This window comes from Melanostigma gelatinosum (assembly GCF_949748355.1).
Source record: "Melanostigma gelatinosum genome assembly, chromosome: 1".
In the NCBI taxonomy this organism is placed as follows: Eukaryota; Metazoa; Chordata; class Actinopteri; order Perciformes; family Zoarcidae; genus Melanostigma; species Melanostigma gelatinosum.
Genome location: NC_136634.1, coordinates 10,483,717 through 10,507,251, shown reverse-complemented (window position 1 = coordinate 10,507,251; position 23,535 = coordinate 10,483,717). Strand labels below are relative to the sequence as shown.

The 23,535-nt window shown below is 43.1% G+C and overlaps 2 protein-coding genes across 2 annotated transcripts; one reads left to right on the top strand and one right to left on the bottom strand.

Annotated features, from left to right (window-relative positions):
• Window positions 1-667: 667 nt before the first annotated feature.
• On the top strand, window positions 668-5,822 carry slc24a1 (solute carrier family 24 member 1; the record flags this gene model as incomplete). The annotated part of the gene is made up of 9 exons (XM_079279937.1): window positions 668-1,711; window positions 2,061-2,120; window positions 2,372-2,480; window positions 3,746-3,826; window positions 4,420-4,508; window positions 4,672-4,935; window positions 5,023-5,112; window positions 5,298-5,464; window positions 5,573-5,822. 9 exons carry the CDS (start codon window positions 668-670, stop codon window positions 5,820-5,822), a joined length of 2,154 nt encoding a protein of 717 aa, XP_079136063.1.
• A 653-nt stretch (window positions 5,823-6,475) lies between these two features.
• dennd4a (DENN/MADD domain containing 4A) lies at window positions 6,476-23,147 on the bottom strand (the record flags this gene model as incomplete). The annotated part of the gene is made up of 30 exons (XM_079269200.1): window positions 6,476-7,887; window positions 8,359-8,420; window positions 8,523-8,688; window positions 8,972-9,089; window positions 9,330-9,672; window positions 9,952-10,127; window positions 10,233-10,324; window positions 10,910-11,126; window positions 11,219-12,057; window positions 12,153-12,227; window positions 12,727-12,837; window positions 13,689-13,811; window positions 14,694-14,838; window positions 14,961-15,089; window positions 15,190-15,396; window positions 15,652-15,784; window positions 16,095-16,228; window positions 17,817-17,837; window positions 18,237-18,382; window positions 18,800-19,018; window positions 19,247-19,347; window positions 19,667-19,842; window positions 20,170-20,314; window positions 20,413-20,471; window positions 20,605-20,671; window positions 20,789-21,027; window positions 21,896-22,065; window positions 22,212-22,281; window positions 22,379-22,625; window positions 22,837-23,147. 30 exons carry the CDS (start codon window positions 23,145-23,147, stop codon window positions 7,751-7,753), a joined length of 5,178 nt encoding a protein of 1,725 aa, XP_079125326.1. The 3' UTR covers window positions 6,476-7,750.
• Between the last annotated feature and the right edge of the window lie 388 nt (window positions 23,148-23,535).

The window sequence follows — 23,535 nt, the reverse complement described above, 5'->3', positions numbered from 1 at the left end:
GCTCATGATAAAGTGAGAGTGAGACAATGCACATAATCCTCTTAGAAGACCTCAGGTATTATGTTGATCCATTGTGAAGACTTGCCCTGTGTCCTACATAACCCAAGGGCCATTGGAAACAGTTTGGACATTTGCTTGTGCTGCAATAATCAACAGTGGAAACCTGCTGTGGGAGATTTTTGCACCCCTGACTTTGAAAGACATTGATTCTGTGGTAAGTCTGCATCTTTGTGGTAAGTTTCTTCTCTTTGTGATTCATGTGTTGTGACATTTACTTTAGTTGTTATCCAGTTTTTCTTTGTGGGGACATTTATTTATTTGTCTATTGTGTTTGTCTGTCACTCATTTTATTTCACTCTGTTTTGGAGGTGGGAAAATTACTTTATCACTAATGCTGTGACGGACATCATTTATTTAATGATTAGGAGCGTTGTCTGAATAGTTCACATGCTTTCAAATGAAAACTACTGTTGTGCTACCTGCTATATAAATGTCATTTTGTCTAGGCTGGGTTTTCCAAGGAGATGAGGATGACATGAATCACGCCGCTGAAGTTTTAGATTCACCCCATGGTCTGCTGGGGAGGGAGCTGGACTTGTCCTCTACCAAAGCCCATTCATGCAGCTTTAATTCTCCATAGCCAGTATCATCACTGCGTTGGAGGAACATGTATTGCACAAGAAGGAAGCGGCTGCAGCTGAGCCGGGTCTTGTTTCTCCTTTCCGTGGTTTTTCTCTGTACGCTCTACCAGCTGACCGTCAGTGCCAGACTGTACCAACCTTTGCCAATGTCTCAGATTGGAGACGATTTTGGAGAAGGTTCAACAGAGGGGGTTGAGGAGGCTACAGTAGAGATTCAGGGGCTGGAGGAACCTCTCACTGCAACACATGAATTTGAGCCCACAGACCAAACAACACCAGAGATGCACGTGACACATCACTCAGATACAACTTCAGATTTTAAAGCTTTGACCTCCACTGAATCTCCTCCATCACCGACTACAAACCGGACTATTGTGCATTGCATCTATGTGGCCCCCGAGCCTCCACGGCAGACACCCAAACCAGCTCCAGCTCCTCCTGTGGCCACCATCACTCCAGCTTCTCCTGGTGATGCTCCACATATAAAGGGTGAATACCCTGAAGATATTTTTTCTGTTGATGACCGCAGACGAGGCTGGGTGATCCTCCATATTTTTGGAATGTTGTACATGTTCATTTCACTTGCAATTGTGTGCGATGAGTTCTTTGTTCCTGCGCTGGGGGTAATCACAGACAAGTTAGCCATCTCTGAAGACGTAGCAGGAGCCACTTTCATGGCTGCCGGAGGCTCTGCTCCTGAGCTTTTCACATCCTTTATAGGAGTCTTCATTGCCCACAGCAATGTTGGTATAGGCACAATCGTTGGTTCCGCAGTTTTCAACATTTTGTTTGTGATTGGAACGTGTGCTTTGTTTTCACGGGAGGTACTTCAACTAACCTGGTGGCCACTTTTCAGAGACGTCTCTTTCTACATAGTTGGCCTCATCTTACTCATCATCTTCTTCTTGGATAATGTCATACTGTGGTGGGAGAGCGCGATGCTGATTGCCTGTTACACTCTCTATGTGATTTTCATGAAGTTCAATGTGCAAATAGAGAAGACCTTCAAGGCGCTACTCCTCAAAAACAAGAACATTGTCAGAATTATTGCTGTGGAAGAACCTGAAGAGGTAAGAACTTTGACAGAACTTTGTCAGATCTTTCATGTCCTCAATAACAGTGTCCAGGCATTGGCCCAAAGTTGTTTAAATACGTCCAAACATATTAGCGAACAATTCAAACAATTACAGAACAATATGCAATTGAAGACAAATGCATCTCTTCATGAGTTACAAATAAGCAGATTTTGTGATACTTTTAGTCCTTAAAACAGAGGAATATTCTTGAATGTGAAACTAGCCATTTTCTTCATGCATCATTTTGTTTCTTATTCTATTATACTCATCACAAGGAGTGTCATTTATATAACTTTGGTCTATCTCTATCACTGAATGACTGAAAAAACATTGTTTCACGCAGACAGATGTGGACGCTGAAGATAAGACCCAACCTGCTCCAGAGGACAAGAATCGGTTAAACGTACAAAATAAAACAACCAACAAATACACTGCAGAAAGAAAGACACAAAATACAACAGCCCCACAGGCACTCTGTGTTCATTTATCTATATCTACACGTTATTCTACGTCTTATTGGCCTTTCTACAGTCCCATTCATCATAACATCGAGAAAACAAGACCTGATTACTACACGATTGATCTAACGTTGATGTGTCACTGTCTGTTATTGTGATTTGCCAAAGTTGTGACCTCAGCCATCTCTTTCCACAGTTGAAGCCACCCCTTCAGCGAGGGGGAAGTTCAGCTTCTTTACACAACAGCACCATGAGAAACACCATCTTCCAACTTATGATCCACACATTAGACCCTCTAGCAGAGGGTGAGTATCATATCTCCACACTGATTGCTGTAATGATTGAGCATTGTCTCCCTTTAAAAGTGCTCTTGTAATGAGTGTCTGGGGACTACGGCCTTCTCATTGTAAAATAGATTAGCAAAGTGTCCCGAATGAAGACGGCACTAAGTCCAGATTGATACTAAGCAGATAAATACCTACCTCAGTCTATGGAGGGATATATTTGTAGGCCCACAGTGAATAAAAAATATTCTTAGGACACCCAAAGCTATGATGAAAGAATTTTTTACATCATGATTATGAAATCATTTATGATTTTTAGACAATTTCTGTAGTAAAAAGTGTTAATATTTCTGTTAAATCAGTTCAATGATGAAAAGGAATCTAATCTGTTAACTTTGGTTTGTTGCTGGCCTGTTCAACAATGTGGTGAAAGACTGGCCCGAGACAGCTTTCCCATTGTTATTCTTGATATATTAGTGAAGTTACAGTAGCTTTATATTGCATCATGCTATGGAGAGCCCACTGGTCTGTGGTTGCCTAAGGCAGGACTACGGTACTGTGTGTCTCACTGTGTACCTGTGGCCCTAGCGCCTGGTTTGCTCGTCTCTCAGGCCTTCAGGCAGCAAACATTCCACCACTCCGGGACATTCACAATAATCAGCGCCTGTATCAACCCACTCCAAAAGCAACATTACAAATATCTGTGGCTTTTCGAGATAATTTCATGCAGCCAAAGTAAAAGACACAAAAATGACTATATTTGTAATATGTGCCTCGGGAAAGAGAAAGGGAAAGTAATTAAGACATGCTTTGTTATGTCATGGTTACCTATTTTGACCTCTACTTTAAGTTATGCTTGTTATGGTGTTTTCAATCTGACATTGGTTCAAAACGAACAGTAAATTATTTTAGAAAAAATATGTGTCCTTTTGAAACAAATCCCTGTTTCTAATAAAGAAGCAGTAGCATTCGTGTATAATGGGTTTTCAATGGACAGAAAAACCAACAACATGTCTTGTTTCATGTGTTGTGTGTTGTGCAATTCCTTTGATCATCTCTCTTGTCCTCTCATGACATTGCTCTGTTCTGAAGTCAGGACTGTGATGCTTGTTGTTATTGATGTAACACTGCCAGTATATTACTCTATGCCTGACACCTGGGTAATGCGACTGCTTATTTATCGTCCATATAACTGTGATACTGTGAAATGATTGTAGATATTATCACATGAGTAACTCATCACAGAATTCTTCTAAGTTTGTTTTTGGTTGTTTGATTGTTCGTAGGGAAATTTAAGGATAAGGCTGAGACTCTGAATAATGTGGCTAGACGGACGGCAGAGAGCAAAACTCAAGACAAGAGTGAAGGTAACATGGAAGGGTGTGATGGTCATCCACTGATCAAACTGATCAAGTGCCTTTCATTAAGCTTTCAGAGTCTGCTCATTAACAGAGTCGGAAAGCTGCTCATCCTCTGGGCTGCAAAAAGCCTGCAGCCAAAATACTTAAGCATGTGAACTGAGTGAGTCAAACAGGTGCTGTGACAACAGAAAGATTAGATGTGTATAATACATGTCCCTCTATTATAACAATATGAGGTTTATTGCAGCCAATTAGAAAACATGCTGCTTTGCTGCATACTGTAGGTGGGTGAGCAGTTGTAAAATATAAAGCTACAGGGTAGTGCAAATAAAATACAAGACATCAAATTGTATGTTGGTGACACCATACAAACAGTACTATAGGCAAAGAACCTACACGAGCAAAATGCAAACACAGACAGTGAGTTCATTCAGTCTAGTCGCCATGACCTCATATATCACGTAAGTCCTAACAACACATTCACTGCATTTCTCCACATGACCGGTCATGAAGGCTGATAAAATGACAGTTCTTTCAGATAACTGAATGAGTAAGAGGCATCACGGAAATGCACAAGATTTTTGCGATTCCTTTTGCAGATGGTGGCGGTAAAACTGAGCCAGTCAAAGAGCCAGAGGCTGCCCCAGCCTCAGAAACAGAGAAGACGGAGCAGCCAGAGGACAAGAAGGTACTCCCTTATCAAAAAGCCCAGAAGTCATTCTTTGATACCTGTCTATGTAAGAGTCAATGTATGAAGTCACAACTTAAGGCAAAGACGCTTCCTTGGTCTTTGCTTTTGTTTCTATTCTGCTTCAATTGTTGATTTATGATTTATTTCCCCAACACTTCAGGAGGATGTGCCAGCAGGAGACGATGGATTAGGAGGCGCCGACAGTGATGAAGAAGATAGCGATGAAGACAGCAATGAGTCCAGTGAAGAAGAAGAAGATGAGGATGAAGAGGAAGATGAAGATGAGGGGGAGAAAGAAGAGGAGCATGAAGATGAACCTCTGTCTTTAGAGTGGCCTGACACACAACGTAAACAAGCCACCTACCTCTTCCTGCTGCCCATAATCTTCCCTCTGTGGCTCACAGTTCCAGATGTTCGCAACCAGGTGAAGACCCACACGCACCTCTGCGGTGTTATTTGAAATGCCTCAACACTGTGTTTTGATTTTACGTCACTTACTTTGGTTCAACAGAAATCCAGGAAATTCTTTGTGGTGACTTTCCTGGGCTCTATTGTGTGGATTGGTGTTTTCTCCTACCTCATGGTGTGGTGGGCCCATCAGGTCCGTTACCGTAGCAACATTAGACATGGAATTTGAAATGCATTGCCGTGTTTCCTGATAGTGCACAAGGCATTGTGGGTATTTCTTTTCATTGTGTCCTGAATCAGTCATGTTGACAAAAACATGAAAGTCATTTTCCTTTTCTGTAGCTTCTATTCACTCTGAACTCTCATTTGCCCTTGTAGGTTGGTGAGACCATCGGCATCTCAGAGGAGATTATGGGCCTGACTATCCTTGCTGCAGGGACATCCATCCCTGACCTCATTACCAGTGTGATAGTGGCACGTAAAGGCCTGGGGGACATGGCTGTGTCCAGCTCTGTGGGCAGTAACATCTTCGACATCACAGTGGGGTGAGCTCCGATATTCTGACGTGTCACGATTGAAAAATAGATGCTGATGAACACTCAAATGACACATTTCTTGGTTTAACATTTCTCTCTGTCACTTTGTTTCAAAAGCCTTCCAGTGCCGTGGCTTCTGTACTCATCCTTCCACAGTTTTGCTCCAGTGGCTGTCAGCAGCAACGGGCTCTTCTGTGCTATCGTGCTGCTCTTCATCATGCTCCTCTTCGTCATCATCTCCATTGCATACTGTAAGTGGAAGATGAATAAGCTGCTGGGTTTCACCATGTTCCTGCTCTACTTCATCTTTCTGGTGCTTAGCGTGATGCTGGAGGATCGCATCATTGTCTGCCCTGTTTCCATCTGAACGTGTGAGCGGAAGTCATCTCTACAAAGGCATTCTCTTCACTTGCGACCTGAAGCACAACTGTTAACCCAGTTGTATGTAATGTACGAATCTCATGACCATGGGTCTGGATATCTGTAGAAACTGTGAAGAAAGCTACTGTAGTTGCTCTGCATTGCTGCCAGTGACATGTGTCCAGTATGTCAGCAACAATACAAATACTAGAACATTTACTCGACGTTGTTACATACTCACTTTTAGTAACAATGGCATCTTTTATATACTTTTTTTTAAATTCATAAGGAGATGCACTAAAATAGTGTAGGTAAGTGTAAATGAATGAACACTAACAGGACTATTAACATGTTTTCACTGTTTACAAAACAGAATCTATGTAATATAATTAGAAATATAGAATACATGCACATTTTGGAAAATGTACGTTTCTAAATATGAATTTTGTATGATATGTGAGTATACACTTACGCCTATAACTGTTTTATAACAATCATCATAGAGAACTTGAGCTTGCTTGAATTCACTGTTCTTTCATGCATATCAGTTTTTACACAAAAAGGTCCGGCATAGCAATAGCCCCCAGTTTGGAAAAAAGAACTTGACATCCGTAGAATAAATGTGTGTATTCATAAATGAAAGCAAACTATAGATCCAGCCAAAGAAGAAATTTCATTTCTTTTTCATATAAAAATCATACAAATTAGTATCTGTGTTACAAATGATAAATAACGCTTAATAAACACTGTTTAAATTGACAAATTGTGTAAACAACTTGTACACATCAAATGATGTTTTGGTCTTTATTACAACTTACAAGGTGATTAAAATGCAAATTTACACAATATGATATTGGTGTTTATTCCAAGCACACAGCCCTGTCGAATCCAGCATCGTATCATCAAAGGTTATCGTGATGAAGTCCAGTAATAAGCTGTCAATTCATTCATTTCTTTATCAAACAAATGTGTTAAATAAACTAACAGAAAACATTATTTTTTTCAATTAGTTTGATTGTACTGTTTTTAAGGAAATATATCCTCAGTGGTCCCATTTAACACATACCGGTAAATCCTCATATAAAAAAGGTATTGCTTAAAAAACTGTAAATGAATCATCGAAGTACTATTCCCTTTTGGGTTATTTTGGTTCATTGTACAAAAAATGATAAACAAAGAAACTAAACATTGTGCATATACATTGATGAGAGTACTCCCTTTTTTATTCAGAAATAATATTGTGTTTAATAATTTAACGAAACTAGTTACCATCTAGCTTAGTGTATTCAGGTATATGAGTATGGCCCTGCTATATGGACAGGGTGCAGATGAGGAGGAATTTCTTTGCCATATTAATTGTCTGTAATGGAAATATTAAACAGTGCAGTAAGTCCTGCAGCTGCCAAATAAAAAGTCACTTAAGCGTAGGCTGCTGGGCCACAGCGTTACGTAAATGAGAAAGAATGGCAAGAGCTCGTCTTCTCAAAGTGCTTTGTAAAAACACAAATGTCTAAAAGCAAGTACTTATTATACACACACTCAACAACAGTCTTAACAGAGTCACCAGGACCACTTTGGACAACGTGATCACACACTGACTTTTACATACTTACTTACAGCTTCAACAGAATCAAAGTCATAAAATAGACTGTATAATAAATGTACAAACAATTTACAATAGTTATACTGAAAATACAGCGGATTTTCTAAATATTTACAGACACTAGGTCGTCACTCCACGCCTCTCAGCTCTAACAGTATTCAAGAAACCAATGGCAGTTACTTTACATGAAGTGTCATGTTCCCATTGTGCTTAAGAGCTCTGTGCTCCACTCAGGTGAGCTGGTCCTGAGTCTGACGAACAGTCCAGAAAAAATACAGCAGCAGTGACCATAGTTTAAAAAAAACATAACGTGACAGAAGAAGAGAAGTACTTTACAGACTGGGCTCCCCAAAAGTCCTTCTGCACTCCATGACCCCTGCTCCGGGGGGCCGGTCACAGTTGTGTGTTAGCTTTACCTGGCTAGGGGTGAGGCGATCATATGCCAACTTGTACTCCCGGTCAAAAGCATCTGTAAAGAGGGATGACAATGTGAAAGCAATGTGTTATTGAAATGTATTTAATACATTAGCCTGGGGAAGCATGTATTCGACAAAGCAAGGTCAATGCTAACGCGCTGACGTTATTAGCAGCTATAATGTGTACCATGTTAACCAGCTTAGTTTGGCATGTTAGCAGGCTAACATTTGCTAACTAAGCACGAAACACAAAGTATACACCTGAGGATGATATCATCTGTTTTGCAGGTATTTGGTTTGAAAAGCAAGTACTGAAAAATAAAATAATAATAATTTGGACCTGATGATGGGATCACCAAAGTCAGTAGGATTCATCCTCTGGCCACAGTGGATAGCTGTACTAAATGCCATGGCAATCCATTTAACAGTTGTTGATATATTTCAGTCATGACCAAAGTGACTGAGCAACAGATGAACAGCTAATAGCAATGGCTAACAACAGGATATTATGTTTTTGGACTTACCGATATTAATGTTGTTCTTTCCCAAAGCCACCAGAGCGAGGAACAATAAATCTCTGTAGAGGCTCCTTTTTGAAAGAGTAGAGAGAAAAAAAAGAAGAAAACAATTATACTTTCCATCCATATGATATTTCACATACGGCTTCACACTAAACTCTTTATTACACCACCTCTGTCTTTTAAAACCCAGCTCTGGCCCCAGCAGCTGGATGATCTGGCTCATGGGCTGATAGACATCACTCTTCTTAATGTTCCTCACAAAACCCTGCAGTAGCTCCACAGTGAAGAGCTGGCCTTCTTCACACAGCCCAGAGCGCACCAGGGAGTTTGCACCTGCAAAGAACAAGAGATAAAAGTCACCCTAATCGAAAGGCTCATTCATCTCCATCACTCAAAACCATTTCTGAAAGTAAAGCACAGAAAATGGAAGCATGACTAATCGGAGTCCTGAACTGAATTATGGATTCTAGTTACTTCAAAAGCATTATTTAATTTACATGTAAATTATGTCTGACCTAGATCAAACTTTCAGCAAAAAAATCCTTTTCTGTAAATAATTTCACAGTTGAAATATATTATGCCTAAGTCTGTTAAATGAAACACTTAATTGACTTACAATGTGTGTTCCACAAGACATAGCAGGGTTGGACTTTCTCTTTGTGCAACTTCAGGTTGTCCCACATAATCCTCACAAGCACCTGCTTACTGTCCTCGGAAGAAACGCTCTGAGGAGTCTGAAAGGAGCAAAACGTGTTACTGTGTATTGTTACAGCCCTTGAGGGGAGCAATATATGATGTAGTGTTTAAAAAGGCATTTTGTTTTCAATCATTAAAAAGGCCAAAATCACTATTGTCTATGTGCTATTTTTAAGTATTGCTCTGTTTCGTCCTTTTTGAAACTACCACTAGGAGTCACCAAAAAACTATTCCTTCACAACAAGAGTTGATAAAATGACAGACACCTGCATGTTTACCTGGTCTCCATGGCTACGGTGCTGAGAGGCCAGGATAAGAGCCGGCAGGTTACTCGGCAGCTCCAGCCTTCTGAAGTACCACACGAGGTTCCAGAAGACGATGGGGTGTTGGTCGACGACAGTGGGGGAAGAGATGGCCTCGTCGCCCTCATTTACCAGCAGGCTCTCCAGCTCCTTCCACAGAACCAGGGGGCTCAAGTAGGGCACCGTCACCTGAGTCGGCCCAGCATTCCCGCTGCTCTCAGGTGACTGAGCTGTACAGTCTGCGGCAGACATTTTGGCCTCGGGATTGAGAGATGGCGACGTGATCTCCTCTGTAACAGGATTACTTTCCTTAGAAGACCTGAGGGGAGACAGAGTGGATCTGTTTTTAAGGAGGCCACAAGAATAAAAGATTGTGTGTGTGTGTGTGTGTGTGTGTGTGCGTGCATGTGTGTCAGGGCTGTTGGAAAAAGTGCCAAACAGCTAGCCACCATAAAATAGCTAATCTAGCACAAGAGATCAAAGACATTAAATCTCATTATCAGTGAATTCAGCGTGAATTATGCATTGTGTACTTCATCTGACTGAATACTGTGTACATACTTGTGGTCGTACTGGTCTGTGTAAAGGGAGCATTTACCTGCTCTGTGGTCTCAGGTCTTTGATTTCCACATTGAGGAAAGGCAGGAAGGCTGTGCCACAAAAGGGACAAGCGCTGTTGAGATTGGAGTCATTTGCTGTCCAGCCAGCCATGATCTCCTCGTCATACACCAGACAGTCACACGTCTTACAAAGTGAAGAGCTGGACATCAGCACCTACAACACAAAGCAGCAGACATGGTGTAAACACTCAATCGTGATAGTCTGAGTCAGTCTACAGAGGGGCGACTGATAAGGAATGTTTATAAGAGAGTAACTCACCTCTATGGTGTAATTGGGAGTGGGTTGGAAGCGGCTGGTGTCGGGGGAGGAATCTGGAGTGCGCAGGGTTTTAGAAGGAAGTGACAAACCACCTGGGTACGAAAGAGGATTATACAATTAGACACACAAAACAAAGCCAAGAGTTAAATAACAATCAAAGCTTTACATATCTGGATTAAATGCAGCGCAAGTGGAAAAATGAAATGAAGCAGCGTCTCGTTCTTCAAAGTGTACAGTCAGTGGACTTTTTCTTGTTGTTGTGCAGGTTTATCAAATCTGTGTTTCACACTGGTGTGTCTGGGAGTGTGCATGTATGTGTGTTTATGTGTAGCAGAGGGCCTTTGGCTGGGTGCAGAGCAGCCTACACAGTGAATCCGCCCTCACGCCTGCTGGCCTAGTTTCGCACACACAACACAGCCCTACTCTTACTCTAAATTTAGATCGCCAAGAAGTCTTTCTTACTGGGAACAAATACCACGCTGCAGTTGAAACAGAAATTTAACGAGCATGGCTGTAAGCCGTGACGTTTTCACACTCGAGATGCCTCCATAAAAGCAGCTAACTACTGTGGATTGTGTTGTTCTTCTATAGCAAATATTTCAAGATTTCGTACATCAACATTCAACCAAAACCAGCAGCATTTGTTATGCAGACCGATTAAAGGATGTGCAACAAACCAGAGAAGGAGTTGTGTCTGAACACTCTGTTGGGGTTGCTGGGGCTGCCCAGGTTGGTATGACCCGCAACCGGGCTCCTCCTGAGTCGGGATACACTGCCGTGCTGGGGAGAGGTAAAGCCATCTGGGTCCAGACAGGAGTCATGATCAAGCAGCGAGGAGCAGTCGGCCTCTCCTGAGGTCAGTGAGGATACACTAATCCGGTCACAGTTCGTCTCCTGCAGGAGAGGAAGAGAAAAATCATTGTTGAGGTAGTTTCAGCAGTTATATTGGGAAAATCATCAGTGAGTGGACGTGCTGCACTACCGACCTGAGTTAATGAAGTCTGGGAGGACAGACGAGAGTAGAAGCGGCTGGCCTTCACAGCCACGCCCTTCCCTGCTGATAGGAAGCTGCTCTTAAAGATGTCCAGAGATGGGGTGAACAGTGAATCCATGGAGAACGATGAGGATGATGGAGTAGGTGAGGAGGGTGACACCAAAGAGGAAGGCCTCTCCCTGTCTTTGGTACCGACACCCAGAGGAAGAGACGGTGACGGCCTCAGCCTCTCCTTGGATTTCACAGGCAGCGGGAGGTGTGTGTTGGAGTGGAGCAGGGTGGAGGGTCGTGGGGAGGAGTGAGGAGACGAGGCAGATCTATACAAAGGGCTTGAGGGGTTTTGCAGGTTCATACTGGATGTGCGGCTGCTCAGAGGGCTGTTGCCATTATGCATGTACATCTCAATTTCGTCAGCGAGGTCGCGACGGGCTGTGGGCGTGCCACTGCTCTGCTGATCGCACTCTTGTACCGCATCTGTCGCCATCAATGACAGGGGATCAAACCCCCTCTCAATACCCGTTCTCCTCACAGTCCCAGCACTGCCGCTGACACTCCTCACTATGGACCCACCTGGCCTCTCCACTGCACCGCTGCAGCTGAAACCTCTCTCCAGAGGTTTCTGTTTACCAGTCTCTGTCTCCTCTTCTTCTACCCCGTGCAGTCTGTCAGCGGCTAGGTGACGCTGCTTTGTTGAGCAAAGGTGAGGGACGGTGAGCCTAAGACTTTCTTGTCCACCAGACAAGTCCAGAGATTTGGGCCTCTCTGTCTTTGACAGACGTCCACACAGAATGATGTCACTTGATGGACTGGAAACCTGCCTGTTGCCATTGCCTGTGACAAAAACATGTGTAGCAAGACTGAGATCTGTGTCTTTTATACTCAATTACAATGGCCCATTGATATTCTTCTTTATGAATAAAACCTACCAGCACTGACATCTGTTGATTTGCAGTTTCTTGTAGAAGGAGAGATGCTGCCTATTGGAACCTCGACCTCAAGTGCTAGAGATTTAAATGATACCAAATTATTTTTATGCATTTGGCAAGTCCATCAAAAATCTCCAAAATAAAAAACACCAACATTTGCATTCATGCATTCAAAATCTATATTTAATATAGAAAATAATCAGTTGCTGGAGTGCTGCCATTTATGTAAGCATAACGCTATTATAGTGGGGTGAAGAAGCGTCATACATGGTTCCTTGAGGAACAGCTGTTAATCCATGTCTTTCTTGTATTCTATCCCAAAAAATTCAGTAATTAAGCCACTGATCAAACGCCCACACCAATTAGTGAGGACTATTGATCACGAAAGCTGGAACAGAGATTGCATCAGACACGGCATGCTGTTATTAGCAACAGCATTCAAGATAAATCCTGTCGTGCAGTCACCTGATTACATAAAACGCTCATCCATCAATCGAAACTGTTTCTCAAAAACTCCTGCAGAAACGGTAGCTAAGTGTCAAAGATTGGAGATAGAAGCTAATCCATAACTCACTGGACTGCCTCGGCCCTTTGTCTTCCACTGCCGGGGAGTTGTTGCTTTCTCTGCTGCACATCCTCTCCTCCTCTTTGGATAGTGAATCGTAGCCTTGGTCTGACTGTCCACCTGAAAAAGATAAGAGGCGTTACTCTTCTGTAAAAAAGAAAGTTCTTTCGTTGTGTTTTTTCACCTTGCTTAGTTTCCTCTTTCAGAAAGAACTGAGTGAATCAAAAAACAGCAATTTTGTCTCTGTCGATTGCTTTGTAAGTGACAACTGATCTGAGTTTTTCATCAACAGAGCGCAGAGACATTCCCTGCAGCACACAACCCTCCCAGAATAGAAAAGTAGGAGCAGCAGGAGAGAGATAGAGTCTTTGAAAACTTGCATCATATTCAGAAAGTCAAACTGCAGGAAAAAGCACGAATCTCTACTCTAGTTTATTTTGCTCACACAGAATTTCTGCTTCATTCATTTGTTTTCTGCTGAGGGATAAGAAACATGAGACAAGTTGTGAGACAGATTCAAGTCCATGGCATCGTTAGATGATAGACCAGTATAAGCCCTGTTGTCTCTACTGCCATTTATCTACAGTACATTAATCATAATTTGATGCCAAAACCAACTAATCCTTTTGAGTCTAATCTACATTTTTTGCACAAATGTTTTTTCTCTCATAAATACATGCCTCCTGATGATTGACTTATTTACAATTTGCATATGCTGTGAAGCATATCTTGGTTCGAGATACTTTTGTTTCTCTTTGGTTTCAGGTTGTGGACAGAAAGCAGAATGTTCAATGACATCAACACAGTATTTGAGTACATTTAGAAAGAAAAACTAAGGTTTATGAATCATGGTGTTTTACTACTTTTATGGTGGAAAATTAAATCAAATCAACAAGGAGCAGTCGTGACACAATTAAAGGATGAGAAAGAAATAGTTGCAAGAAGAGAGAACGAGAAGTGTGTTTTCCTACCTGTACTAAATCCATCATCACTGGAGTCCATTTTTGTGTAGTCGGTGTCGATGGAAGTACGCTCAGCAGAATCGTTAGCACTGTCCAAACTGCCATGACTGACGGTGTCAAGATCACTGCCATCTGAAGGGAGCGATAACAGAAAAGGGAGCGGGTGATTAAAACACATGATCAGCATACCAACAGGATTAATAATCCAGAGTGAACGATCACTGAATAGTGCTGCAATCGTTATCATCCACTGCAAAGATGCAGGAATGCTTTGAATGCCACATAGCTGTCATCTTAATTGAACAACATAAAAGGATGCCAGACTCCCAAAGGAGATCTAAAGTTTCACTTTTCTGTCTCATATTCAACTTAAAGGAGAACAAAACGAGGGCTGTATACAAATCCCATTAAATTGCGTATTTTCAGTCAATTTTAAATTCACAGAAAGATGATTCACTGAAATAACTGAAGAATCAGGCTACTCGACATGATCACATTACCATTTTGGGAATATAACCACTTATTATGAGGTGAATGAAATCAAAAGGAACTCACAGCAACAAACACAAAATCAAGGATACAGTAAATGTAAAGCATGATGTTTTCATTAGAGCCCGTAACACGACATGCCATTAGAGTAATGAGAGTCTCACTGGGCCGTTGTGGGAATTAGGGATTGCAAAGAGCAACCTGTGTGCTTTGACTGCTGTGGAGGCAAACCTCTTCACTGTTTAATTAGTGTCACTAAAGACATGCAGGTTGGGAACGATATGTGCTTGAGGAGGCTGAAGTCGGTATGAACATACCAGGAAAGAGGCCTTCAATAAGCAACTGCTCCCTCAGGATCACACTCATTTACATGTCGTTCATTAAGAACTCCAGGAAGTAGGAAAATCATATACTTTCAGTCTCTCATTTAATGAGTTTGTGCGCAGTTGAAAAGATAGGGTTACCCGATATCAGTAAAAAGATGATATCATGCACCCTATGTCGGCAGGACATTAGCATTCTTACCTGAAAGCTGAGGATCTCTGTGCGGCGTCTGTTGTTTTCTCCCTGCTTGCTTGAACTTGAGCACACCTAAAACCACGTTCCTCAGCTTTCTCCACAAAAAGTAGCCTCCTCTGGTGGTAGAGGGCCAGGTGCTCTCCAACACCGCCTGCAGCAATGCACATGTACAGTAGATGTGGTCATACATTTTAAGATGAAGTGTTCAATTCAGAGTCAGATTAGTTTGTATATTGCTTCCTTGGATGTACAGTGCATTGAAAGAGCACGCACCTTGTTGTAGTACCCATAGGTGATGGCGTTGGGTTGAACTCCAGCTTTCTTCATCTCAAACAACACCCTGACGGCGAGGACTGGCTGGCTGTACTGCCCACACAGCTGCAGCAACACACGGTAGCACACCTTGGACAGATAACACCAGGATTTAAAAAATGTACCTACAATGCTAATGTATATAGTTGTCTGTATGGTTATGGTTATCTTATACTCAGCAGTTTCCCACCTCATCTGGAGCCTGCAACTTATTGTCCTGCATCTTTCTCAGCACATCGTAAGCTGTACGCAGAGCCCGCACCTTTGAGTGGCAGGTGCCAACAAACCCTGGTAGGCAGATGAACCAAAGACCATACCAGTGACGCAGCAGACACTTGGACCACATCTGAGGCATAGATGAATAGGTTTTGGCCATCCTTTGAGCTGATTTGATCTCCTGAGATAAAAAAAAAAGACCACATGTAGATTTCATTTATTATCGTTTAGCAACCAGATTTGCATTTTGCATTCATATTTATACCAGTGTCCCACATTATGCAAAATGAATGCAGCAGTAAAAGTGCAAACATTAAACAAAACAAATAAGGATTAGGTCTGACAATAGATTGAACATATTCATGTTTATCTATAATTATATGGCTTCACAATAGAAAAAACTAAAGATTAAAACCTCACTACTCATATGGCTGACCTGTTTAGAGCGCCTAAAGATGGCCGTAGGGCTGGCAGGGCTGCTGTGGCGTGAGGCCATGCCTGCTGATGGAGGATTTGGTCCCTCCACCGGCTCCAGAAGCGCAGCGTTCAGCACAGGGAACCCAGAGTAGCTGCAGAAAAACATATATTCACTCATACACACACAAGCTGAAATATTTTGGCTCTCACAACCTGGAAGCTTGAGCACTGACATAAGGATCCAAAAGCGATGTGTTCCGGCTCAAAATAATCACAAAGCCCTAAAGCACTGACAAAGTATTCAACAACAGAGGCAATCGTACGCTATGTCTCTTCTTTAGGAGCTGCACTGTGTGCACCCAGTGTCGGTGAGAAATGCTATTGAAGTGTGTTTCAAGACAGAGAAGAAAGAAAATGCCTGTCTTGTATCTACTGTTGAGAGATCGATCTGCAGTGTGGTACCTATAGCGCAGAGGATGCTCTTCTCCCTCTGGTAGAGGAGGCAGCTCAGGAGGGTTGATGTAGACCGTGTGCTCACTGCGGTGGGATTCATCCAGTTCGATCAGTCTGGTTTCCTCTGGCCGCTCACTGTCCATCTGGTTTTCAAGAGAAAAACACATTTGTCATTATTCTTCTCTCTGTTCTTTCCTCTTATTTTTGCTTTAAACACACATGTATAGATGCTAATGCTGCCTGCGGGCATCTGATACTGTATGAGCCCTCAGATCAGATCAGATTTGAGGATCAGCAAGAACAAACAGATGTCAGTAATGAGACCATCTACATCAGAAATATGACCCAAGTTCCCCATCCATTTATCTAAAGGGCAATGCCAAGGCAGCTAGGGGCTTGATCCTAGGACTCCCCCAAGACTAAATGAATCCAGGCTGCAGTGACCTGGACAAAATGGATGACATGCTGCTCCAGGGACACAAAACAATTAAACTGTACTGCTTTGGCAGCAGTGCTTGATACTAAACTGCTGCCTTTCCACCGATGTGCTGTATGGAGAAATGTGAGCAAAGCTCCACTGCCTTCCTGTCATGTCTGAGAACAACAGTAGCACTCCTTTGTGTTGCATAACAAAGCAAAGCCATCTTCTCTTTTAGCAGAAAATCCCTACTGATCTGAGAGATCATAAAAAAGCCGGCTATGCTGGTGTGTGTTCACTCGGCTTATCGGAATCGATTACCAGCTTATCTTGTGCTTGAGCTTCACAACAAACGTTAATATAATGGCAGCGGCTGAATAGCTCCCCAGTGTTACCACGTTACAGGGTTTGTTCCACTCGGCCGAGCGGATGATTCAGTCAACTAAATCTCACTGACCTATTTGCCCTCGCTTCGCTTCTGCTCAGTGTTTCTCTGTTTGTTGTCCTTCCTCTCACACCCAAAGGGCCTTTCTCAATCACACACTGTTTGTCAACCTCAGCAGCATTGACGCTGAGTGACGCTTAATGCTTCCACTTCCCAATAATAACCGCAATGACCACTTGTACAGGAGCTTCCACTGTTCATGCAGGATGTGTGACATCCGGATTGCACAAGTGTGCAAGCACTGAGTTTTCTTCGGAGGAGAAGGTGATGTTTTGTCTTTTTTTGTGCGCTACAAAAAACATGTGTAGGCAGCTTGCGTTAATGAAAGCTGACTAATTCCAAAATGACTAACCCTCTTACTGACAATGAACAGGACTAGTCCACATCCCCTGGGATTTCAACACCAAAACTCATAACATTTAGATTTTCCACTTTGGCTGTCCTCTGTCATTTTTCTATATTCGATTTCAGAGAGACTTCTAGTCACGATACTCCGCAGTCATGTCAGCAAAAAGCAAGCACAACATGTCACTGTCTCAACGTCACCTCAGAGTCTCTAACAATTCTGCATAACTTCTTTGTGTGGTTCATTCTAATGGCACCTGGTTCAATAATGCAGATTGCTGACACACCTTGACAGCTAATGCACATCCTCACAACACAGACTTCTCCTGCACTTTTAGCTCCACTCCCGTCTCCCCTCACTTTGATTTATTCAGTCCAGACTCACAGAACACTCTGAGCTGAGTCACGCACTAAGAACATCGGAAAACACTTTACTTGGGCTCATGATTCTGATTCTATTACAGCTAAAAAGGTAGAAGAGTGTAAAAAAAACAACAACAGCGTTTAAGCTCTGGTAGCTTACCTTGCCTCCAGTGGTGAAGAGCTACCAGGCAGCGGGCATGAGGACAAACAGCAGCAGAGACAGCAAAAGGCAGAAAATGAGTGAGGAAGAAGAGAGAAATACCAGAAAAGAAGACTGAAAAGCATTTTTAAAAGGACTGGACTCATTATAGATGAGACAAGCGTAGCACTGATGTTAATAAGCGGCTCAAGTGAGTTGCTGGAGTGTTCATGAATCTTTGTTTACTTCCAACCAAACCAAGAGCTTAATGAGACATCTTAATTGAAAGAACAGCAAGTTATTAATCTTCCCAAAAGCCCCCGCTTTGTTTCTTCTCCTGACGCCAGACTAAATATTGTCACTGGAGCACTTGTTTTCTACACAGCAGAATGATGCAGTACTTCTGAATAATCCACAGTAAAGATCATCTGCAAAGCTCACCTTATCAACAAACTCATCGAAGAAAGCCAGGCTGGCGTCTTTATCGCTGACAAAGGAGCACTCCTCTATGAAACGGCTGAACATTTGAGTCTTGGTCATGAGGGAGTAAAACCTCTGGTGGGAGCGGTCCCGGCTCTTTACGAAGCCTATGAAACAAAACACAATATGTAATAACAGACAAGAAAACTGGGCATTCATATTGGATTATAAAACTGGACATTCCCTTATCAAGCTGCTTCGGAACATTTGCAGGGTCAGCATGCAGACTTAACCAACAGTTACAGGAAATAAATACTCTTGAATGAAACAATTTGTTCTCTGCTGCTGCGCCTGCATTAGAGCACACAGATGCGTGAGGACAGTCGGCTGTAAATCATGGCAGTTTGTATGATTTGTCATCCAAACCTAATTTCCACTGTGGCTTAAAATCACCAGAGTCATTACAGCAGTTATTTAGGCCTAACTTTAATGTAGCAGCACTCAGACCATAACCCCTTGACCTACTACAGCACTGAATCACATCCGTGCATGGCTCCTCTACAACATTGAAGACTGAAGAGTACCTTGGATGTCGAAGAGGGAGCTGGCATCGGTGGTCTTCTCAGAGGGGGCTTGGGTGATGGGCAGCAGGTAGGAACGGTAGCCTCGGAGGATGGCTGCCATGAAGTTCAGGAAGGCCTCCTGGATCTCCAGCTCCAGAGTGTGGAGGCTCTTCCCACCGTTGAGCTCAATGTCAGTTACTGTGTGCTCCATCTGCACATCTTCACGGTTCAGCTGACTGCCTGAAAGCACACAACAGTACAGAAAAAATAAGCACATAAGTAACGTAGCAACTAATTTACACTTCATATCCCCTGGGGTGCACTTAACATTTTGGGTTTCATATGACAGTGTACGCATTCCAATGAGTTTTCCTGTAAAATTGACAGTACAGGCTTACTCAACAGACTCAAGTAGCCAAAATCAATTATTCATGAAACCACATATAAAATGACTCAGCCTGGACTCACCCTCAGTGAGCTGCTGATAGAGCTTATTCAGAGTATTCAGAAGATGTTTGCAGGCTCTCCTGGGCAAGATTTTCCACGTTAAAGCCTTCTTGTCATCTTTTCTGAAAGCACACCATATGGTTTACATTACAAGGGAGGACAGTCAAGGAACATTGCAATAAGATACGAGGAGGGAGACGGACTCACTGACATCAGCACTGGCAATTTAATCCGTCTGTAAAATAGCTCTTGGATTGATGTGGGAGACCAATATTTCCCAAATGTGTACACTACAGTAAGAATATTTCACATTCCAGCTCGTATCATTACACAAGAGCCTCTCGCTGACAGATTTCGATAACCTTGAGCAGATGCTTTTTTGGCGGAGAGTCTTAAAGTTGAAGGCGGCCATCTATCACAGAGCGGTCAGAGGTCACTCACTGGGAGATTGTGTTGGTGTCCAGGTCCACACAGCTGATGTCAGCAGGGGGAACATAAAGGTCAAAGTATCGGGAGTCCACACCCACGATGAAAGGGCACGGTGCACTGAGCACACCGGCCAGTGCCAGCGGGCACAGAGGGATGTACGGGCACGGCCAGTGGAAGGGGAAGATCATCTGAAAGGGAGGATCAATACATTACAAAATGATCAATACATACACTGCAGGGACGATAGAAGATGTTTATACATCGAGCTAATCAGACATGTTTCTTATTCCCCCTCTGTTTTGAGAACTTCATATGCATTTTTCTTTGAAGTGTTTTTTAGGTAATTGTTGAACATAATAACAGAAGGTCTTCTTTGGTGTTATGGGTCGCTCATTGACTCTGCAGCTCTGCCTCTTACATTATCCCCCATTGTAGCTATAATCACATTAAAGACCACCCTCTTTCGTGGTATTGTCAGGAATAATGAAAAGGAAGGAAAAGAACAAACGACTTACGGACACAAGGGCCTCTGTAACACTTGTGAGCACAGCTGGACGCAGGGAATGGACCAGGATCTTGTGCTCTGTGACAGCCAGCACCAGCAGAGTGGCTGCGTTCTTCGGGCCCAGATTCAGTAGTAATGTGGAGATGCTTCCACCACTAGACACACAAATAAAACAATCGGTCCCGCATCAAGACTGAGGCAAATATAGTACGTCTTCACGTTATAAGTTGACATTTTACTGATGTTTCTCTACCTGAGAGGCAGTGGAGAGGACACAGGTTGGCTGAGTATCAGGCTGTCGTGTGGCGAGAGCTATGGAAGACGCACAGGAGTGTTAGAGCATTAGAGCATCAGTGGTGGGAGGATTTAGCTTGTGACTACGGCGTGTTTCAAGACATTCATGTCAAACCAAATGGTGCAAGCAGACAGAACATTTTAAACTCACCTGCACTAGGATGCGTGGTCTCTGAGTGGAGGGGAATGGCACATTTTGCATGAAGTGAGAGATGTGCCTGTGAGTAAAAAAAGAATGACTTAATAAAGCAGTAAGGGCGAGACTAAGAATAGACCTGAAGCTTTGAACCTGATTGACTTCAACAAGGAGAATACGTGTGTAAAACAATGCTAACTTTTCAATAGGCAGGGCATGTGGTCCAGAGATGGAGTATCGGTAGAGGAAAGTGAGGAAGCTCCTGAAGGACTGGAAAAAGGGCCAGTGGGAGAGCAGACAGATGCTCTTGTTGCTGTAAACACTCCTGCTCCCGTCGGGGCCAAGATCAGCACTCGGCAGGCCGAGCTGTGAGCGCTGACGCTCAAACAGGTTCTCCTCTGAGTAAGGCTCATAAAACTGGATGGCAGCTCCGTACACCTGCAAGCAAAAATAATCACAGTGTAACGTAAAATAACACATGCACAAGTGCACGCACAAAAAGACTTGTTAACAAACTTTACAAAGACACAAACCACACTCGTCAGAGGTCGTTTGAAAGAAGTTATTCCGGTAAGCTGCTGTGTCGGCTCCAGTCGAGAATTTTCCTCATAATAAATCAGCTAAGACACTCAGTCCTTTGAAGTTGTTCCTCCCAAATAAATAAACAAATCATTCCAGGCCTGAAGTACCAGGAGACTATAGGCTGCAGAAGACTAGAGGTTGCAGGGAAGAAGGAGTGAGCACTGAGGCATTCAGCATTTAAAACATAAGCACCAGCCCAACTGGTGCATGAGCTATCCATTTTTCAAAAGATCAGCTCCAAAAGAAAATCTTTTATGCTGCATTGCTTTCAAAGGCTGTAACTGTAAGCCTTTTAGGATTCCAAACACAGCCTTCACACCATTTTTGATTCCACTCAGAGTTTATAAGTTGATTAAGATTGTCTGTCTTAGAAAAACGACTGCAGTTCATCAACAAACTAATCCACGAGGGATTCTAATGCAGAGAGAGAGAGAGACAAGGGGATAGAAAGATGGAGAGGCTGCCTGGAATGAAGCAATCAAGGGAGGATTTATGTATTTAAGGGTCGAAAACTGATGCCAACTTTGGGGGAACTGCTTAATTAATGATGATGTAAATGAAACCTAACAGGACTCTGAAGGGAGTGGGGGTTATCTCGGCACAACCAGTATGCCTGTTTGCAGGTTTGTGTGCGTTTTGCACAAAGGCACAAAAAGATGAGTGATCATGAAAATGTATGAGAAAGGAACATATTGGTACTGTTAATGTAAATAGGTGGTTTTACCTTCTCTCCAGAGGCACCAGTCAGTACGAATGTGGAAAAAACAGGCAGGGAGTGTTTGGTGTGTGCTGGCCAGCACTCGACCGTTGCCCCCATGGGCAGGCAGAACATAGGCACGGACTCAGGCAGTGGGAAGGACTCGTAGTCCTCTTCAGGGTACCTACACAGCAGACCTGGACACAAATGTACACAACACAGTCAAACGCAGGTCGTTACATGTTGAATTACAGGCAGAGTACCTGAATAAAACCGAATTCCTTTATCTGATTACTTGTGAATTATATTTTGCCCACAATACAAATTCTGCACGTCACTTTACCTGCTTTGTATGCGATTGTGTTTGCTTTAGCCAGAGACTTCTTGTAACAGATGTTAACTGAGGATCCCCACTGAAATATGAGAAAATACATCACAGATCAATGAAAACCTGCATTATTTGTGCAGCCACTCGAGAGCTATAACTGTGATCTCAGAGATCCATCCCACCATGCTGCTGTTGAGGTTCTTGTCGACCTTGCAGAAGGTGTGGGGAGGCGTCTCCCCCTTGCCGGGGATGATGATGCAGACATCAGTGACAGCCAGTGAAGTGTGGGGCTGGTTCTTTGGGGCGCGGCGGTAGGTGATGTAGATGCGTTGGGACGACGAGGTGCTGATGTTGGCAGGGCGACCTGAGGGCGTGGTCTGGACGATGTGACATCCAGGTTTCAGTTTTTCTTTCCACTCGTACAGAACCCTGAAATACAAGGGATTGTTAGACTGACTTTTTTTATTTGATCCTTTTCAAACAAGACATTTTTAAAGAAATATTACTGGAGCGCTTTGATGGCGTATTTAAATCGGTGAGATATCAGACTAGAGGATGTGTTTAAGAGCAGATTATAGTGACCCAAGTGATTAGTGGTGCTGGGTGAGTAATGGGTCAGTGACTGAGGATTACTGCTTACCCAAGATCTGTCAGCGGAGGCTTATCTCTGCTTCGCTTGAAGCACAAGAATATCTGCGGGCCCCTGAGGCTGGCTCCATTGAGCTCTGCAGAGAGGCCTGAGGGGGTGCTTTCAACACAGGTGAAACCCGGGGGTACCTCTTCACCCAGGGAGCGGATCACCACAGCTATGTCGGTGATGGGGGCTTTTGGTTTCACAGACTTGGGGCCGGCATCGTCAAAGTGAAGCTCCTCCTCCAGAGGCTTGGACAAGTCGGTGAGGCCGGCAACCACAAAGTAATCGGCTACACGAGGCCCTTTATCCTCCATCATTTCCCATTCCCACACTGTGGGCTGAAATATATAGAAGGGAGAGAGGGGAGGAATTACATTATGCATTTTAATCACATTGACTGCTGTAGTTTTGTCTTAAAACAAGAAGAAATGGGCCTTTGCCATCTGGAAACGACCTGGCTGAGCAGAGTAGGCTGGCTGTTAAACTGCATTAATGGCTGCATTAAACACACAAATAAAGATTCCATGCATCATGTAAAATAGACATGAAGTTCATTACAAATGCATGCTATACTGAAGAAACAACATAATATAATGGGAACATCTGGAACCATTTAGCTTGCATTCCTGTCTGCAAAAACACCATATTTCAGCAAGAAATATGGGAGGGTTTAAGACCAATGACCTTGCTGTATGCCATGACCGA